The sequence below is a fragment of the Psammomys obesus genome, unplaced genomic scaffold (genome assembly GCF_907164565.1).
Source record: "Psammomys obesus unplaced genomic scaffold, mPsaObe1.curated_primary_1811, whole genome shotgun sequence".
Lineage (NCBI taxonomy): Eukaryota > Metazoa > Chordata > Mammalia > Rodentia > Muridae > Psammomys > Psammomys obesus.
In genome coordinates, this window is record NW_026592586.1 from 1293088 (window position 1) to 1311976 (window position 18889).

An 18889-nucleotide genomic window follows, 5' to 3' on the forward strand; every position below is an offset into this window, starting at 1 on the left:
GAGGCTGTTGCCTTTTGCTTTTAATAAATGCTTTTATTTTTTATTTGTGTGTCTGTCTTCCACATATGGAACTTCAACCACCAGAGCTTCCTGACATAGGTGCTGGGACCCAAGTGCTTTTTTTAAAAAACACTTTTTTTTTTTTTTTTATAGCCCTGGCTGTCCTCAATCAGGGTTGCCTCAAACTCAGAGATCCTCCTGTTTCTGCTTCCCCAGTACTGGGATTAAAGACATACCTCAGGCAGGATGATGGAGGTCATCTTTCCCTAATCTGTCAACTCCAGGTCAGTTTGGTTTATCTGAGATCCTGTCTCAAAAAGAAGTAAACAACAAAACTTTAAATAAATGTTGTATTTTGTAAAGATTTAAAAAATGTATTTATGTGACTCTGTGGATGCTATCCTCATCTGGGTACCCACAGAGACCAGAAGAGGTTGCTAGATCTCTTGGAGATGGAATTACAGGTGATTGTGAGCTGCCTTGGGTGAGTCCTGGGAACCAAACTGGTCGTTCTCTGGAGGAGCAGCAAGTGCTCTTAGCTCCTGAGCCACCTCTCCAGTCCAATAAAAGTTATTTCTGAGATAAGGGTGTTCAGGGAAATTTTCATTTCTTCAAAATAATATGGCACTAAAAGAAGGATTATTTTAAGGTGGCCAAAACTTTTTTTCTGATGTTTAAACTTTTTTCATTAGAAATATCAGAAAATTCATACATCTTCCCTTATAACTTTTTTCTTGTTTTTTTGAGACAGAGTTTCTCTATGTAGCCTTTGGCTGTTCTGGACTTGCTTTGTAGACCAGGCTGGCCTCGAACTCACAGAGATCCGTCTGTCTCTGCCTCCCTGAATGCTGGGATTACAGGCTTGGGTCACCATGCCTGGCCCCTTGTAACATGTTTATAAAACAATATGTATATCTGATAAGATCTAACAGCATGCCAACTTAATACCCAGTTAATTATATTTAATATTCCAAGAAAGGAAATTTATTTCAATAGGCATGAAATAACTGATGGGTTATTGTTCTTTTTCCTTAAAAAAAAAAAAATGCTACACGACAGCCAAGACTCCAGAGACTCTGTCTCAAAAAAAAAAAAAAATACACATAACACAAATATCATCCATTAGTGCACTGTCCTTATCATCACACTTCATAAAATGAGTTTAAATTCCAAATGCATTTTGAAAGGATCAGATTCACACTGTATCACCTGCTCAGAATATAGTAGACTGGGCATTTTTCTCTTCTGCCAATTCTGGGAAATTTTTGGCTCTTGTGTTAATTTTTTTTTCTATCAGCTTTGTTGAAGTATAGTTCACTAATAAAAACTGAGCTAAGCATGACTGATAAATATCTGTAATTTCAGCACTTGGAGGAGGGAGGCAGGGGGATCTGGAATTCAAGGTCATCCTTGAATGTGTAGTAAGTTTGAAATTAATCTGCACTGTATGATACCCTGTCCAAGCACACACACACACACACACAACCAAAACGACACACCCAACAACAAAACCCTACCACCAGGGCCAGCAACATGACTTAGTAGGTAAAGGTACCTCCCACAAAACCTGATAACCTGAGTCTTTTCCCAGGGTCCCCTATGACAGGAAGAGAACGGGGCCCCGTGCATTTACTCTCTCACATACATACAAATATATACCCATGTGACCATGGATATATGGAAATGTAAATATATAGTGGTTTCACACTCTAGCTAATTGATCTGTCATCTCATATACTTACCTATTTTTGTGTGATTAAAAACAATTAAGATTTTTTTCTTTTAACAAATATACAATATAATACAGGATTTTAAAGCATAGTCACATCACAGTTCCGTGTGCTAGATCCTAACAACTTAGTCATCTTGTTACCAGTAAGCAGCCGGGGTCCTTTTGCTCTACCTAGCAGCCATGTATAAAGGCAGTATTGCTCTTCTGGTGTCAGTAGTTCCGGATCCTCAAGCGTCCAGTGCCAACCCAGAGGCTTCCAATTCCAAGCCCTAACCGGCAGGGGCCTATTGCACCTGACTTTAGAAGCCAGAGACTTAGGATTCCAGGCATTTGGGGTTGGAGGCTAGGACTGGCTCTTCTACCTGCAGCCTAACATGTGGCTGTAAACCTTCCTTTCCAGCAGTGGCTGTGCCCGCTCAGATTACAGCTGCTGGGAAAGCCTTGGGGGTTGGGACCTCAGGTCTTACCGTTTCTACTGTGACAGGTTTTGGGCCTAGGCAGGAGTCTTGGACAGCAGCTGTAGTTATAGCTCCTAGGAGTAAAATATCACAGATTTTTTTTCACCCATTATTTGGCAGCTTCCTAGGACTCTTCCAGAGATTGGGCCATTGTTTTTTTAACCCCTGGCTCTTCTGCTCCCAATGTTTATGCCCCTGGCAGGTTCCTGGAACACTCTAGCTGCCTTCTTGCCACTACCACCGCTGCTGCCACCATTGCTGCCAGCTACTGCCTTTGCCACTATATAATTGCCACTGATACCATCTTCTGTTACCAGCTCAACCTGCTCTACTAATGAGGAAGACTGAAGGTTGGCAAGAAAGGCTAGAGCAATGGCTCAGCACTTACGACCATATAACTGCTTCTGCTGAAGACTTGAGTTCAGTTTCCAGTACTCCTGTCTGGTGGCTCACAATTGCTTGTAACTCCAGCTCCCGAGGACTCATTGCCCTATTTTGGCCTTCATGGGCACCACACACACATGCTCACATCCACACACAGATATAGCCTGTGCTAGTTAGATTTTTAATTTTTTAAATTAAAAATTTAAATGTATTGCCAGTTTACTTGAAAAAACAGATGAAATCTTACCAAAAAAAAGTCCCTTTTCAATTAAAATTAATCAGCTCTCTTGGTTAATATCTGAAAAATTTTATGAAAAAAATTCTGAGAACATGAGTTGGAGGAGGGAGTTCATGGTTGGAGTAGTTAGCGTTTTGCTTCAGCAATAAACAGCTATAATTGCTTTGCAGCTTCCTCGAGGTGTCTCTGGAGTCTTCAGAGCAGTGGGTAGCCATAAAGCTAACACAAATGTCTACCAAGAGAACCTGCTTGGCTAATACTACTCCACTCAAGACTGCCAGGTACAAGTGAAATGGCAAGAATTTGTTGTTGTTGTTGTTTCATTTTTGTTTGTTGGTTAGTTTCAAGACAGGGTTTCTCTATGTAGCCTTGGCTGTCCTGAACTCACTTGGTGAGGCTAGCCTCCAACTCACAGAGATCTGCCTGCCTCTGCCTCCCAGAGTGCTGAAATTAAAGGTATACTCCACCCCTGGCTAAATATCAGGTTCTTAACAGTGTCACTCACAGAAATCATTAAAAGAGTGTTTGTGGTTGGGAATATCGATGTAAGCCTTTAATCCCAGTACCAAGGATGCAAAGTCAGGCGGATCTCTGTGAGTTTGAGGTCATCCTGTTCTGCATAGCAGGGCAGAGATACACAATAAGACCCTGGGGGTGGGCTACATTCACCATAAATGTTAGGCCAACAATTCTAATCACAGTGAGCAAAAGGCAACCGTCTTTAACAGTATTTAATGGGACTTTCCTCCCGCTCCAGAATCATAGGGAGAACTGAGTCCCTCCAAGCTCTCCCTCTTATCTCTTGGGGTGCTCTTTTTGTACACAGTGTGAAGGCTGAAATGTGATGTCTGTACTAGCAGAGATCTGATTACAGACACAGACACACACACAGACATACACAGACACACACACACACACCCCTGGCTCCATCGTATTTTGTAAACACTCCCTCCAACATCTTCTGATTGGTTTACTAAAAAGATGAATGGCTTATAGCAAAGGCAGGAAAAGAAGGTGGGACTGCGGGATGAGATAGGAACTCTGGGAAAGAGAGGTGCAGAGGGGCGCCAGCCAGAAGTGAATAAACAGGGCCAGGACTAAGACTGAGAGGTAACGGGCCACGTGGCAGAATGAAGATTAATATAAAGGGGTGAATCTAAGAGCTAGTTGGGGAACAAGCCTACACTAAGGCCTGGCTTACAGAATAACTATAAAAGGTCTCCGAGTCATTGAGAGCTGGAGTCCCAGAAAGTCCCCTCATAATTGGCCCCAAACAGTTATAGTTCATATATCTCATTTTTTACCTCTTCCAAATTCTTATAAATTCTATCAGTAAATATATATTGAGCTGTTTGTTACTTTGTGGTTCTTCTTCTTATTATTTTTCTAACTTTATTTCTTTGAGTTGCATTTTGGATTATTACAATGGATATAATGTCCACGTTATATTGTCTCACATTTTTGGCTCAGATCAAGTATAGATATAGTTTCTATTCTGAAATTCAATGGTTGGGTTGCCTGCTTGTTTTGTTCTTTGTTCTTTAAAGTTTTATTACTTAAAGATTTTTAAAGATTTAATAGTGTATGTTTGTGTGTTTAGATGTGTCGATGCCTATGGAGGCCAGAAGAGGGCATTTTGTCCCTTGGAGCTGTAGTGGTTGTGAGCTTGCCCAGTACAGATGCTGGGAACCAAACCTGAGTCCTCTGCAAGAGCAGCAAGCATTCTTAACTCCTAAACTCTCTCTCCAATTCCCACAAAAAGGCTTACTATATATACCTGTGCTACACTCAGTGTGAAGATAGTTCTAAATTAGCTCCTTACTGAGTTCCCAAAACAACGGTCTAGTAATGAACATACCTTGGCAGGCTGCCTATTTGTTCCCAATCTTGTAATTTGTGGATCTGTTTTTTTTTCTAGTTCCTAGTAACAGGACTCATTACTCCTTCTTAGCCTGCAGTGATGTTTATGAGACTTTTCATAATATTTTACAATGTCAGTCACAGTCCACCCCCTTGCCTGCTGTGTATTAGTTTGGTGTTGCAGTGGAATACATTATTATAAAAATAGTGACTTAAAACATCACACGTTTGTTAGGCTTTATGAGAGTCTCACAAATTCTAGACTCAAATCAAGACTCAGATCAAGTTTCTATTGCTGTGTGTATGTTTTCTGGGATAATAGGGAGGGCAACAACACTCCAAAATTGCAATTTTATACAAGTTCAGCTTAGTGAAGCAATGAGTTCATTGGAATTACTTGCAGTAGCAACTCCACCACAAAAAACAAAAACAAAAACAAAAAAAAAAAAAAACAGCATGGCTGGATCATTCACAAAACTATAACATGGAGTATCTTGAGACACTTGCAGGCAGCTACACCACTAAAGAGTCTTCGCTGTTACTTTTCTTTCATACCCTAAGGGAGGGGCCTTATGATCCTTTAATTTTCATGGGCCTGAGGGTGCTTTTCTCCTGCCACCATCCAGTGAGGGAATGATTCAGTCCAGACCTAACAGCTACCCAACAGCTTGCATTCTCATCGAGGCTCTAGGGAAGAACCTGCACGCAAGCTCACACTGGCGGCTGCAGAATTCAGTTCTTTAAGTTTGTAGGGTTTATGTCTGCATGGATTAGAGGCATTAGGAATAAACTCCAAGTCACCAATAATTCATTGATGTTGCATTAAGGTCAGAAATTTTAAAAAACCTACCCTTGGTGTCATTTAACTAAGAAGGCCCAGATGTGAATTGTCTAGACTCTGTCTTCTCCTCCTGTTTGTCTGTTGCATCAACATGAACTTGTGCCTGAGTGAAGGCTGTGTTGTGAATCGTCTGTGTCTGTGTATGACTGTGTCTGTTCTTTACAAAGGGCTATGCTCTGTATGTATATATTAGTTTTTTGTTTGTTTGTTTTATTTTGAGACATGGCCTCTTTATTATTTAGCTCCAACTGTCCTGGAACTCGCTGTGTAGATCAGACTGGCCTCAAACTCACAGAGATCCACCTTCCTCTCCCTCCCAAGTGCTGCCACGTCTATTCCTGGACAGGGACACAGAAGTAAATTTCTCTTTGTCCTTTCATCCAGGCTTCTGGAAAAGTCTTGGGTTGATCTGGCTCCCCGTGGTGTCCTGCATGGCAGCTGTGGCACATTTCTCTTGCTCTAGTTCCCACTCTGAGTAATAGCAACTCCTGTTCTTTCTGTTTGCTGAATTCGTCTGTAGTGCCCACCTTCCATTCTACCCACAAGCAGATCCTGCAGATCACCTGAGCCACCTCTCCAGCCCTTATATAAGTCCTGTGTCTTTTGACACAGAGTTTCTTATACCCCAGGCTGGTCTTGAACTTGTGATCATCCTGCTTCTGCCTCTGCTTCCTGAGTGCTAGGATTAACATTTCAGTCTGTAAGAGATCATATGGTAGTGATCAAATGGATGATATCAGGATTCCGTGTCTGCTACTTTAAAAAATTAATTAGTAGATGGCTAAAATTTTGGTTTTAATATATCTGAAATTTCAATAAGGCAACTTTATTCACTTTATTTCTACTATGACTGTATGCAAACCCAAACAGTTTAACCCATAAACAAACAACAACAATAACAGAATCAAGAAAAAGGAATTGAGAGATGGAGAAAGAGGAATAGAGAGAAGGAAAGAAATGCAGAAAGAAAGCAAAGAGGAGAAGGGAGGGAATTGAAGTTACCGATGATTGTGAGTCAACATGAAAGTGCTGGGAAATGAACCCAGGTCCTCTACAAGAGTGGCCAGTGCCTAGCAGTGAGGAACACCTGTAATCCCAGCACTCAGGAGGCAGAGACAGGCTGATCTCTGTGAGTTCAAGGCCAGCCTGATCTACAGCATGAGTTCCAGGAAATCCAGAACTACCCAGAGAAAGCCTGTCTCAAAAAACCAAAGGAAAAAGATAGAAATAGAGTTGTAAGTGGTTATTAATATTTACTATTGGTTTATCTTCTTGTAAAGCTTGCTGTTAACCTTAAAACACCTGTATAATCAAATCACCACACCGAGACTGGGTTTTTAGTTAACCTAGAACACAGTGCTGGGCAATATTTAACTCCCTCCTAAACCTCCAAGCCCTCAGTTTCCTAACATTTAGATTTCCCACATTATACTTGCTTTTTGTGAAATCTTAAGTCTGGTTCATGCTCCACATCCTCCAAGATCTCTCCTCCAGCTCTGCTCTCCTCCCTCTCCTCTCACCCCTTCTCCTCCTTCTCCTCCCACTCCTTTCCTGCTCTCTAGCTCCTCCCCTCTTTCCTGTCGTCTGGCTCCTCCCATTGTACAACATTGTATCTAGTTGCTTTATTTTGTCCTGTTTACACAAGAGTTGAGACAGGATGTTTATAATGAGTATCACAATGCAATATCTGGATTGAAACCAGAGAGTTGGGGGTAGGGAAATCAGCATTTGAATTAACAAGGGTAAGGTGTATACATTTTAAAAGAACATTATACCAACATAGAGTGTCTAGTTGTTTGGGGCTGGAGAGATAGCTCAGTGGTTAAGTAGTACTGGCTGCTCTTCCAGAGGAGCTGGGTTCAACTCCCAACAGCAACATGGCAGTTCACAACTGTCTGTAACTCCGGTTCAGAGGGATCCAACACTGTCTCAGAGACAAGCATGCAGTCAAAATACCACTGTACGTCAAAAAAAATATATATATATAAAAAGAGTGGCAAGTGCAAGCTGGGCAGTGGTGATGCAGGCCTTTAATCCCAGAATTTGGGAGGCAGAGGCAAGCAGATCTCTCTGAGTTCAAGGCCAGCCCGGTCTACAAAGTGAGTCCAGAACAGCCAAGGCTACACAGAAAAACCCTGAGAGTGGCAAGTGCTATTAACCAATGAAACCCCTGCCCTGTGTCCAGCTTTTTATGTGGGTGCTAGGGACTTGAACTCAGATCCTTGTGTTTTCGCAGCAAGCACTCTTGCCCACTGAGCCATCTCCCCAGCCAAGGCTTAGATAACTCTCTTGAATCTTACTTACATCATATATAGGGCAGAGATAATAATACTGTCTTGGTGGTTGTTATGATCACACTGAGAAAATTTCTAGGAAAACTTGTGCCAACATTACTATATTGCACCAAACCGCAAACACCGATGACAAAGTACACTGTTATTTTAAATAACACTAAGGAAGAACACACTCTCCACAAGGCACATTCCCATCTGATCACTTAGCACAAGCCTTATTAATCTTTTTTCCACTATGATCCCCTTTTACCCAAGAAATTTTTGTGTGACTCTGGACATATAGAGATACAGAATAGGCATACAAACTAAACAGTTATAGCAAGTCACAAAGAAATTTATTTTAAAGCAACTCTTATGGCTTTGTTTGTTATACAGACAATTTTACCATTTATGAAGATGAAAGATGTTTTCCACATGAACTAAATGGATGTGCTTGTCCATCTTAACACAATTCAATTAAAAATGCTAATTTGGGAAAAATAATTTGTTGCCTACCTCCTGGGGAATGATGGCGGGAAAATACTGAAGTCTTTGTTTTTTCATAATTATGCCATTTTATTATATATAAGTAGAAAAGTTTGCACCCTCAGTAAAGCCAGTACAGCTTATAACATGCGGAAGTTTCCGATCTGACCTATTTCAGACAAGCATTTGTTTGACTCACTTGGCGTGATGGCATTTGCAGTGCAAAGTGCACATGTCGTATGCTCAGGGCCAAGACTTCAGTGAGGCCTGTGATGCCACACAGGTGGGCACCGCCAGAAGCACCTTGGATTTGTTACACAGCTGGATGGACTTGGTTTTGGTTTTGGGTGTTCAGAAACTTTCTACTGTCACCAAGTTTATCACTTCCTCCAGATTCAGTTACCATCACTCATACGGGTCATGAGCCACAGTTTAAGCTTTCATTTAGAAAAAAATTTAAGAGGGTTTATTTAGAAATAAGTATCTTGAATCATCAGTCATCCTTGTGAACACATAAAGAAAGATGACAGTAACATAAGTGAGGTTTCCCTAGCCAGGCATGGTGGCTTGCCTGGAGTCCCAGCTACCCAGGAGGCTTAGGCAGGACCGCTGTTGCTTGATCCTAGGAGTTCAAGGCCAGCCCAGGCAACACATCCTCCATATAATAATAACAGCAACAATTTTTCTTTCAATTTTAATTTCTGCTGAGGAACTTCCCTGCTCAGTTACTGGTGTCTGTGGGCTTTCCACACAGTGTGCCTTTGTTCTGCTACACACTGTGAAGGATGCAGTATTTCTTAAGAGTTCTTTTTCTTTCTGAGTTTGTTTATGGTGTCAGGGATTGAGTTTAGGGCTTTGTACATACTAAGCCCATGCTGTATCACCGAGCCACACTGCAGGCCCCTTCTCGTTGTTGGATTTCATTCTCTCCTGACTCTGACACTTATTCTGTGTGGCGGATGCTCACATCAGAGCTCCTCTACCCTTTGTCCATCTGAGATTATAAGAAACCCTGATGTCAGAGGTGGTAAAACAAAACATAATTCTAATTTATAGATTTTATTGCTACCATGAAACACCATGACCTAAAAGCAAGTTGGAGAGGAGAAGGTTTATTTGACCTACACTTCCATATCACTGTTCATCACTGAAGGAAGTCAGGATAGGAAATCAAACAGGGCAGGAACCTGGAGGCAGGAGCTGATGCATAGGCCATGGAGGGGTGCTGCTTACTGACTGGCTTCTCACAGCTTCCTCAGCCCGCTTTCTTATAGAACCCAAGACCACCAGCCCAGGAGTGGTACCACCCACAATAACCTGGGGCCCTTCCTCATCAGTCACTAATTAAGAGAATGCCCCACAAGCTTGCCTACAGCCCAGTCTCATGGAGGCATTTTCTTAATTGAGGCCCCTTCCTCTCGGATGACTCTGGCTTGTGTCAAGTTGACATAAAACTCCAGCACTGTTCTCTAAACTAATCACTGGACGCTCCACTTCTAGTTAGCCAGGGCTGCTTCCCAGGCAAGAGCTGGTGCAGACGCCACGGAGGGTACAGCTTACTGGCTTGCTTCCCATGGCTTTGCTCAGCCTCCCTTCTTATAGGACCCAGGACCACCAGCCCAGGAATGGCACCACCCACAGTGGGCCCACTGATCACTAATTGAGAAAATGCCTTACAGCTGGATCTCATGCAGGCATTTTCTCAACTGAAGCTCCTTCTCCTCGATGACTCTAGGTCAAGCTGACACAAAACCAGCCAGTACCATTGTTTAGTTTTGTTTTGTTTTTTTTGTTTTGGTTGGTTGGTTGGTTGGTTTTCTTTTCTTTCTTTCTTTCTTTCTTTCTTTTTTTTTTTTTTAAGGCAGAGTCTCCTTATTTAGCTCTGACTATCCTGGAACTCACTATATAGATAGACCAGACTGGGCTCGAATTTACAGAGATGTTCCTGCCTTGCCTCTTGAGTGTTGGCATTAAAGGTGTGCTCCACTATGCCTGTTTTTTGGTGGTGGTGGTGGCAGTTTTTTTATTTTTTTTTTATTTTATTTTATTTTTTTTGTTGTTGTTGTTGTTGTTGTTGTTTTCATCTTATCAACTAACTGTCCTGGCTATTTTTTAAAACTTTTTATTCTTTGTAAATTTTACATCATGCACCCAAATCCCACTTATCTCCTCATCCCTTCGTATTCACCATCTGCCCTTACAACCTTCCCCACAAAAGAAAATAAAAATAATAAAAAGAATTTAAAAACCCTCAACCTCCACCCAAAATCAACAAACGAATGAGATCTGATTGTGGAGGCTGCAGTGTGTCACAGTGAGTCCCACAGTACACCCTTTTGTCCACACATCTTTACTTGCAAATGTTCATTGCAATGGATCATTTATCTGGCTTGAGTCCTCTGGCTTCTGTTGCTCTGTCAATACTGGGTCCTCACTGGGACTCCTCTCAGTTATCCTGTTGTTTCCCTTTGTCATGGAGATGCTGCCGCTCTGGATCAGCAGGACAGGCCCCATCATGAGCTCTAGCAGTTCATAGCTGAGGTAGATGTTGGAGTGGGCCAACTCAAAGCTCTGCATGTGGGTTTGGGTGGTAGTTGAGGTCATCATCCTTCCAGCTCTCCAGAACCTACACCACTGGGGGCAAGCTCTCCAGCAGTGCCCTGGCTAGCTCACCCTGTGCTGCAGCTGGCAAGGGGCAGGGCCAGCTTTCCCACCCTCATGCCCTCCGGGTAGGTCACCCGAGCCCATGCCAGCAGGGCCAGTTCTACTGTGCTGTCCAGGTGAGTGTCCTGGATGTTTTAACAAACTTTTCTGGAGAGATGGCTGCTCGGGATCTGGCTCCACTCTGGGAATAGGACAGTTTTCCTGTTATCATGATATGAACACTGAGGGTTGTTTCCACATTTGCCCTTCTTTCTTGTCTCTGTTTTGTTTTCTTTGAAGTTCTAGAGGCCACATCTGGCTCATCAGCCCTCAAAGGGAGCCTGTTTCAAAGCCACCACCTTGGAAGCCTTATCCTGTGGGAGGCAGAATGGTGTCCCCGACAGGAACACTGTCTTCACTGCTGCTGCTGCTGGCTGCCATCACAGGTAGGAAACAGGACATCATTGTTTCCTGGGAGAGTTGAAAAAGTTAGCTCCTGTGGTTTTTGGTGGCCAGGGCCCGACATTAAACGTGATTTTGCTCTGATGCACTTGCTGCAGGGCAGGACACACGTCTTGAAGTGAACGAATGAAAGCACATCTGACCATCTGGGTCGGGAAGGAATTTCTGGTTTGGGTCTTCATATAAGTCAAGGAGAGATGTAATGGTAGCCAAAACCTAAAAACAAAACAAAAATTAAAAAAAATAACAACAACAAAACAAATGGTTTTGAAAGGCTGGGCATTCCTTACCTCTACTTCCCCATCCTCTCATGATCTTCCTAAGAGGCGCTGTTCTGTTGTCTCAACTATAGTAAATTAGTGTTTCCTCCATATCTGAGATCCAGCTCTTCTCTGAAAAAACATTACACCAAACCTGTTCACATGATTTAGAAACTAGATTTGTGTTTGAGAGAATACTACAGCTTTCACATTTTGCTTTTTTAATTGGAAAAGGAAAATGTATAGCATATCTAATTCCTATTACCTTGGATGAAATATTCTTTCCATAGAGCTGAGGTTTGGCATTATGCTGCATTTACTCATTGTGCGTGTGTGTGTGTGTGTGTGTGTTTGTGTGTGTGTGTGTGTGTGTGTGTGTGTGTTTGTGTGTAGGTTGTCTTGGCAGCACAAATCTTTACCTTCTGAGCAATCTTTCTGGCTCTGGCATTGTGTTATGTAACTTCTAATCTACCATGCTAATGAGATACCTGGCATTGTGCTACTAAAAATCTGTTACGGTGATCTTGTGTACGGTAACATCAGGGCGATTCCTATGCATTTCCACATACTTCCTGTTGGAAACAAGCCTGACAGCCCCTCATGTGACTAAAACATTTAGTAAACACTTTCCAATGGTTATCCCTTATTAGGAAGGGAACCCTTGCTGTGGAGGCCTGCTTCTATTGTTCCGTCACAAAAACTAACAGACTACGTGCCATGCGGTATGTGCCAATGCCTGCTGTAGTGACTTTGCAGAAAGATCAATGGTTCGCTACGGAGAATCTGACTAAAACAAGTGGAATATTAGCAGGGCATAGCGGTGCATGCCTCTAATCCCAGCATTTGGGAAGCAGAGGCAGGTGGATCCCTGTGAGTTCCAGGTTAGCTAGGACTACATCTCAAAAACAAACAAACAAGAACCTGATTAGAGATATGTTCTGAGAATAAGTTTTTTTTCCCCCCCGAGACATTTTTGTTGTTGTTGTTCAGACATTATCATCAGATAACCTGTAAGATTTTTAAAAATCTATTAATAACATTAACAAAACAAAGATACAGTAACTAACTAGTTTTTAACATGAGGGCTACTGTAAGTCGCATAAAAAGGAGCTACAGAAAGTAGAGAAGAATGGAATTATATGAAGATATAGAATGTGCAGGTTAAAAGGCACATGAATCGTTGAAAGAATATGTGTGGATAGAAAGGTAGAGGGATAGAAGGATGGACAGATAAGAGGAAGAGCAGAGGAATGATGGATGGGAAGGTAGGTGGCTGTTTGAATGAGTGAAAAATGGATGAATCAGTGGGAAGACAGGCAGGCCCGACTGGATGAGAGGTGTGATGGATGGGTGCATAGCATGATAGACCCTTCTTTAGGGAGTTGATTGCTGGCTGCAGAGCCAGGGATGGAGGAATGTGCATCCATATATAATTTATATTACAGCTTTAGTACAAAACAATGGGCTTTGGGCCAGCAGGTTGAGGGGACGCTTGCTATCAAACCCAGGAACCTAAGCTCATTTCCTGAGATCTACATGGTAGAAGGAAAGAGCCAGATCCCATAGATTGTCTCGTGACTTTCATGGGGGGTGTGTGTGTGTCCTCATTGTGACTTTTCATACATGTATATCACTCTTATGCATCACTTTCCTCTTCCATCCCTCCTCCCAGATTGTGCTCTTCCGTTCATATTATGTATGTATGGATACATTTAAATCTAGATCCTGAGTGTGAGGGAAAGCATGGTGGTCCGCCGGCCTTCCCTGCCATTATCCTCTTTCCCCCTCCTTCCAGAACCTTCCTCCTCCTGTAGTCTCCCTTCTACTCTCACGTCACATGTGGGTGCACATATGCACATATATGTCATATATCTTTAAATCTAGATTCTGCATATGAACTTTGGTTTGATTTGGTTTCCTGAGCCCAGGACCCATGTAGCTCAGCCATGCTGGCCTCCAGATCTCAAGGATAACCTTGAACTCCTGATCCTCCTGCCTCCACCGTCCATCCCCAAAGTGCTGGGCTGCCAGGTGTAGGATGTAACTTGGATATTTCCCCCGAATACTTATTGACCATTTGTGTCTCTCGTTTTGAGAACTGAGCCGTTCCTTTGTCTACCCACCAGCTTGGCTTTTGGTGTTGAAGGTTGGTACCTTTCTGGTCTTCAGGTGGCAGCTCTCAGCAGTGCAGTGACGGGAAGACTTACTCCAACTCCATCATTTCACCTAACCTGGAAACCATTAGAATCACGCGGGTATCGCAGACCTTCTCCGTGGGAGACTGCACGGCCGCCTGCTGTGACCTGCCCAGCTGTGACCTGGCCTGGTGGTTTGAGGGCAGCTGCTATCTGGTGAACTGCGTGCACCAGGAGAACTGCGAGCCCCGGGCCACAGGCGCCATCCGGTCTCACCTCACTTTCGTGCGCAGACCTCTCCTGAGGTCCGAGCAGCAGCTGGACTACGGAGACATGATGCTAGGCAGGGGTTCTCCCTCGGGAGCTTGGGGAGACTCCCTTGAGGACCTCAGGAGGGACTTGCCCTTTCTAGGCAAGGATGGAGGACCGGAAGAGACTGCGGAGTACCCCAATGAATACAAGGAACTGGAGCAGGGCCTCCTGCAACCCTCCAACCAACAGGACCCCAGAAGCAGCGAGGAGTACCCAGACTGGAGCCTGCTGCCCGGCAGCGAGGGAGGTTTTAATGCGTCTGCTGCAGGAGACAGCTCAGCTGCTTCCACAGAGAAGCCGCAGGACCCCACGCCCCACCCAGTGGAGCAGGAGCAGCTGAGGGCCCTGAACGAGTCCACTTGGTCCTCTAGGCCCACTCACTCTGCAGAGAGCAGTGTGCGGCCCCCGCCCGCGACTGCCTTACCTGCAGGAGAGGGGCTGGATGGAGAAGAGACTTTACAGCTCCGAGAACAACCGAGTAATAGCTCTGGAAAAGAGGTGGGTGTGCCGGAGATGTGCTGGGGTGGGCAAGGGAAGGAGCCCTGGGCTAGACTCTTTCAGGCCAGAGAAGCCCAGGTTGGTTTCTCCTAAGGGCACTACTTCAGGCTGAAGCCAGAGGATGAATGTCGGAGCCTTACAAGAAAACGCACATGAGCTTTCCGGCTCATCTACCTAAGAGTGCCTTGAGCCTTCTCCCTAGAGTGAGAAGGACCTTGTGGTGGCTCTCAACCTTCCTTTAATACCCTCATGTGTGGCGAGCCCCAACCATAAAATTATTTTCATTGCTTCTTCGTAAGTGTAATTTGCTATTGTTATTAATTGTAATGCAAATATCTGTGTTTTCGGATGGTCGTAGGCAACCCTTGTGGAAGGGTCATTTGACAGTCCCCCCAAAAGGGTCACTACCCACAGGTTGAGAACCACTTCTCTGTGGCTAATGTTAATGAGACTTCACAGAAGGCCCTGGAACCAGCATGTATGTACACATACACCTACAGGCTTTGACATTTTCCCATAGTAGACATATCTGGAGACTTCCTCTACCACAGCTAGCTAGCTTCACCAGTTCTTTAGGTAGCTAGAAAGTTGCCAAAAACATGGCAAAGTTGATGGGTAGGAAGAGACCAGCAGACCTTTCCCTGAGAAACCCAAGTGGTAAAAGAAGGAGGACTTAACTGCCAAGTCCTCTTGACTACCCAGGAAGTGGAGGCAAAAGAACCATGAGTCCAAAATGTAACTAAAAAGAAAAAAAAAAAAAAAAAAAAAAAAAAGAACCATGAGTCAATGAGGTCCAGGCCAGCAGCCTTAACAGGTGCTGAAACCCAATGTGAAAAAGGAATAGACGTATCACTTGGGGATGGAACATTTGTTCCCAGGACTCTGGGATGACTCTTCAACACTTTAAAAGTGTATAGGGAGGGGGTAGGGGAGGCGAACAAGAATTACTAGGAAAGTAGACATGGTAAAAGTGTTACTGGCTTGGATTCCCACCAGGACAGAACTGCTGGAGAGCTCCAAAGCTACTTGTTTGAGAGACAGCTTGAACTTGAAGAGAATGTAAGCACACAGGGACCCTGATGGTGACCTGAGAGTAGTCAGGAAGACGTGACTTTGGACATGGGGCACTTTCAGAATTTCTATTTTTCTAATTCTTTGCAGGCTGGGTCTCTGGCCTGCCTCTGTCTCCTGGACACTGAGGTTATGAGGTTCTCCTGTTTATGCTGTGCTTAGGTCCGACTCAGGGCCTTGGCCATGCTAGGTGAGCTCTCCACCAACTGAGCCACCGCCCTAGCTCCTTCAAGCATTTTTAGAATAAAAATAGCAGGTAAGATTTTGGACCCTGCTAGCTCCTATGGAGAACGAGATACAGGTAGGAGTATAGGAGAAGGCCAGAGAAACTTGACTTTTGCTGCTTTTGGTTTGGGGTATCATTTTCAAAGCCCCAATAATACATGTAAAAGAGGGGGCTGCAGAGATGGTTCAGAGGTTAAGAGCACTGGCTGCCCTTCCAAAGGTCCTGAGTTCAATTCCCAGCACTGACATGGTGGTTTGTAACCATCTATAATGAGATCTGGTGCCCTCTTGAAGCATGCAGGCCTACATGCAGACAAAACACTGTATACACAATAAACAAATAAAAGCAACACGTGCAAAAAAAAAAGAGTTTTAGTCTTCTTAGTTTATACTTTATAAAAAACAACTCAAAGTGTGCTAAAGACCTAAATGATGAGTTAAGACAATAAAAACATAGCAGTAAGCCTTGATAACTAGGTTTAGATGATGATGATGATGATGATGATGATGATGATGATGATGATTTGGATAGGACATCAAAATTCGGCAAAAATGAAGCTGTACATCTTTAATCCCAGTAATCAGGAGACAGAGGCAGGAGGATCTCTGTAAGTTTGAGACAAGCCTGGTCTACATTGTGAGTTTCAGGACAGCCAAAGCTACCAAGAGAACCCTGTCTCAAAAAAACAAAAATCAAACAAAAAAAGCAAAACAAAAAAACAGTAAAAACGAAGAAAAGAGACAAATTTTATTTCATATGAATTAAAAGCTTTTGCATCCCAAATAACAACATCAAGAAAGAGAAGATAACTCATAGAATGGGATAAAGTATTTGTAAATAATGTGTCATATATCAACATTGTATGCAGAAATACAATTAAGTCTTACAGCTCAGTAATAAGAAACAACCCTGGGGCTGGAGAGGTGGCTCAGAGGTTAAGAGCACTGGCCGCTCTTCCAGGGGTTCTGAGTTGAATTTCCAGGAACCACATGGTGGCTCTATAGTGAGTCAGACTCTATAATGAGATCTGGTGCCCTCTTCTGGGTTGCAGGCCTACATGCAGGCAGAATACTATACACATAATAAATAAACAAATCTTAAAAAAACAAAAACAAAAACGAAAAAAAAAAAAAAAACAAAAACCAAAAACAAAAACCTGATTTAAATTTGGTAAGGAAGCCAGGCCCAGTGGTGCACACCTTTAGTCCCAGCACTCGGGAGGCAGTGGCAGGCAGATCTCTGTGAGTTTAAGGCCAACTTGGTCTACAAAGTTAGTCCAGGACAGCTAAGGCTACACAGAGAAACTCTATCTTGAAAAACCAATTAATAATTAGAAAAATAAAAATTGGGGGCTGAAGAGATGGCTCAGAGGTTAAGAACACTCACTGTTCTTCCAGAGGTCCTGAGTTCAATTCCCAGCAACTACATGGTGGCTCATAAGCATCTATAGTGAGATCTGGTGTGCAGGCAGAATGCTGTATAAATAATAAATAAATCTTTAAAAAATAAAAATTGGTAAAGGATGGGTGGTGGTATGTGCCTGTAATCCCAGCACTCAGGATAAATAAACATGTAAAACAAAAGTTGAATCCAAAGTATAATACCGCCTCATACTTGTTAGGGTGGCTAGAAAAAAGAGATTAAAAAAAAACAAAAACAGAATTGGGGTAGAGAGTAGCCCAGGACCCGTGGCCCTGAGTTTTCAAAGCAGCAGCGGCAGCAGCCGCAGCCACAAAAGCTGGCCTGGGGAAATGTTAGTGGAGATGCTGCAGCGCGCCTATGTGGCTGGTGGGGTGCATATGAGGCAGATGCCCTGGGAAGCTGGCTCGCTGCTCCCCCCGAGCAAGCGCATAAACAGTAATGCATACCATCCCCTAGCATGCGAACCAGCAGCTGCACTGCTGGTGTGCGCTTCAGAGGAATGAACACATCTCTCCCTCCATGCAAAGACTGTTAGCTAGCAGCATTATTCATGCCACAGCAACCCTGACCAGAATATCTAGAGAAAACCAATCACCACCAGACTTGGAGGGGGTGAAGGGCATGTCAGCCCCTCCTTCTTCTCACCCTTCCCCCTCCTCCTCTCTCCTCTTTCTCCTTCTTCTCTCTTTCCCCTCTGTATTCTGTCTCTCTTCCTCCCTCCCTCCCTCCGTCTGTCCCTCCCTCCCTCCCTACTTCCCTCACTCCACACCCCCTTGTTTTGTTTTCTGAGACAGGGTTTCTCTTTGTAGCCTTGGCCGTCCCAGACTCTCTTTGTAGACCATGCTGGCCTCAAACTCACATCGATTCCCCTGTGCTTCCCACCAGCACAGCCTCCCTGAGTACTGGGATTAAAGGTGTTTATTGTCTTGTTGTGTTTGTGTTTTTTTTTTTTTTTCTCTGTTGTCTTGTAATGAAGGCTGATACTATTCATGAGGGTTCTCACCCCCATGGCCTGACCACCTGCTCTGCCTCCCCTCACCTAAAAACCATCTCATAGGATTTAGGAGTTCAGTGCATGAATTTCGAGTGAGTGGGCACAAACAATCCAATGCCCAGATTTTGTATTGTTCAACCCAAATAGACTTTCTTTTTTTCATAACAATATACCCTTGTTAATTTATCCCACAGGTCCTAATGCCTTCCCATAATCCTTCCCCCGCCAGCCTGGAGTCCAGTTCAACCACAGTGGAGAAAAGCTCCATTCTTGCAGTCACTCCATGGAGCACAGAACACAGCACGCCAACATTTCCCACCAGCACAGTTCTCCCTGGGATGACGCCACCTACATGGCCGGTGTCACCTACTACTTCCAGGACAGGTAACTTTTGAAAAATGTAATGAGAAGACATTTACGGAAGAGGCAGAACCTAGCAGTGACAGCGTTTAAGCTTTACTTCCCCCTTTGGCCCCAGCCATGAGAGAGCCACCTAGCAGACGCCGTGCTATGCAACCAGAGTGAAAGATGAATTGCATGCTGTCATTTCCCCCTGTGGCTCTATAGGGCAGGGGAGGAGACTGACAGGTGCAG

General features: G+C 43.8%; 1 protein-coding gene across 1 annotated transcript in view; it reads left to right on the plus strand.

Annotated features, from left to right (window-relative positions):
* Kiaa0319 (KIAA0319 ortholog) overlaps positions 1–18889 on the plus strand; it is a 60663-nt gene that overhangs the window by 1954 nt on the left and 39820 nt on the right. Inside the window, exons 2-5 of the mRNA XM_055614503.1 lie at positions 2983–3093; positions 11216–11361; positions 13807–14582; positions 18490–18679. Coding sequence (XP_055470478.1) covers positions 3041–3093; positions 11216–11361; positions 13807–14582; positions 18490–18679 — 1165 coding nt within the window. The 5' untranslated portion in view covers positions 2983–3040. The remainder of the gene's footprint in view (positions 1–2982; positions 3094–11215; positions 11362–13806; positions 14583–18489; positions 18680–18889) is intronic.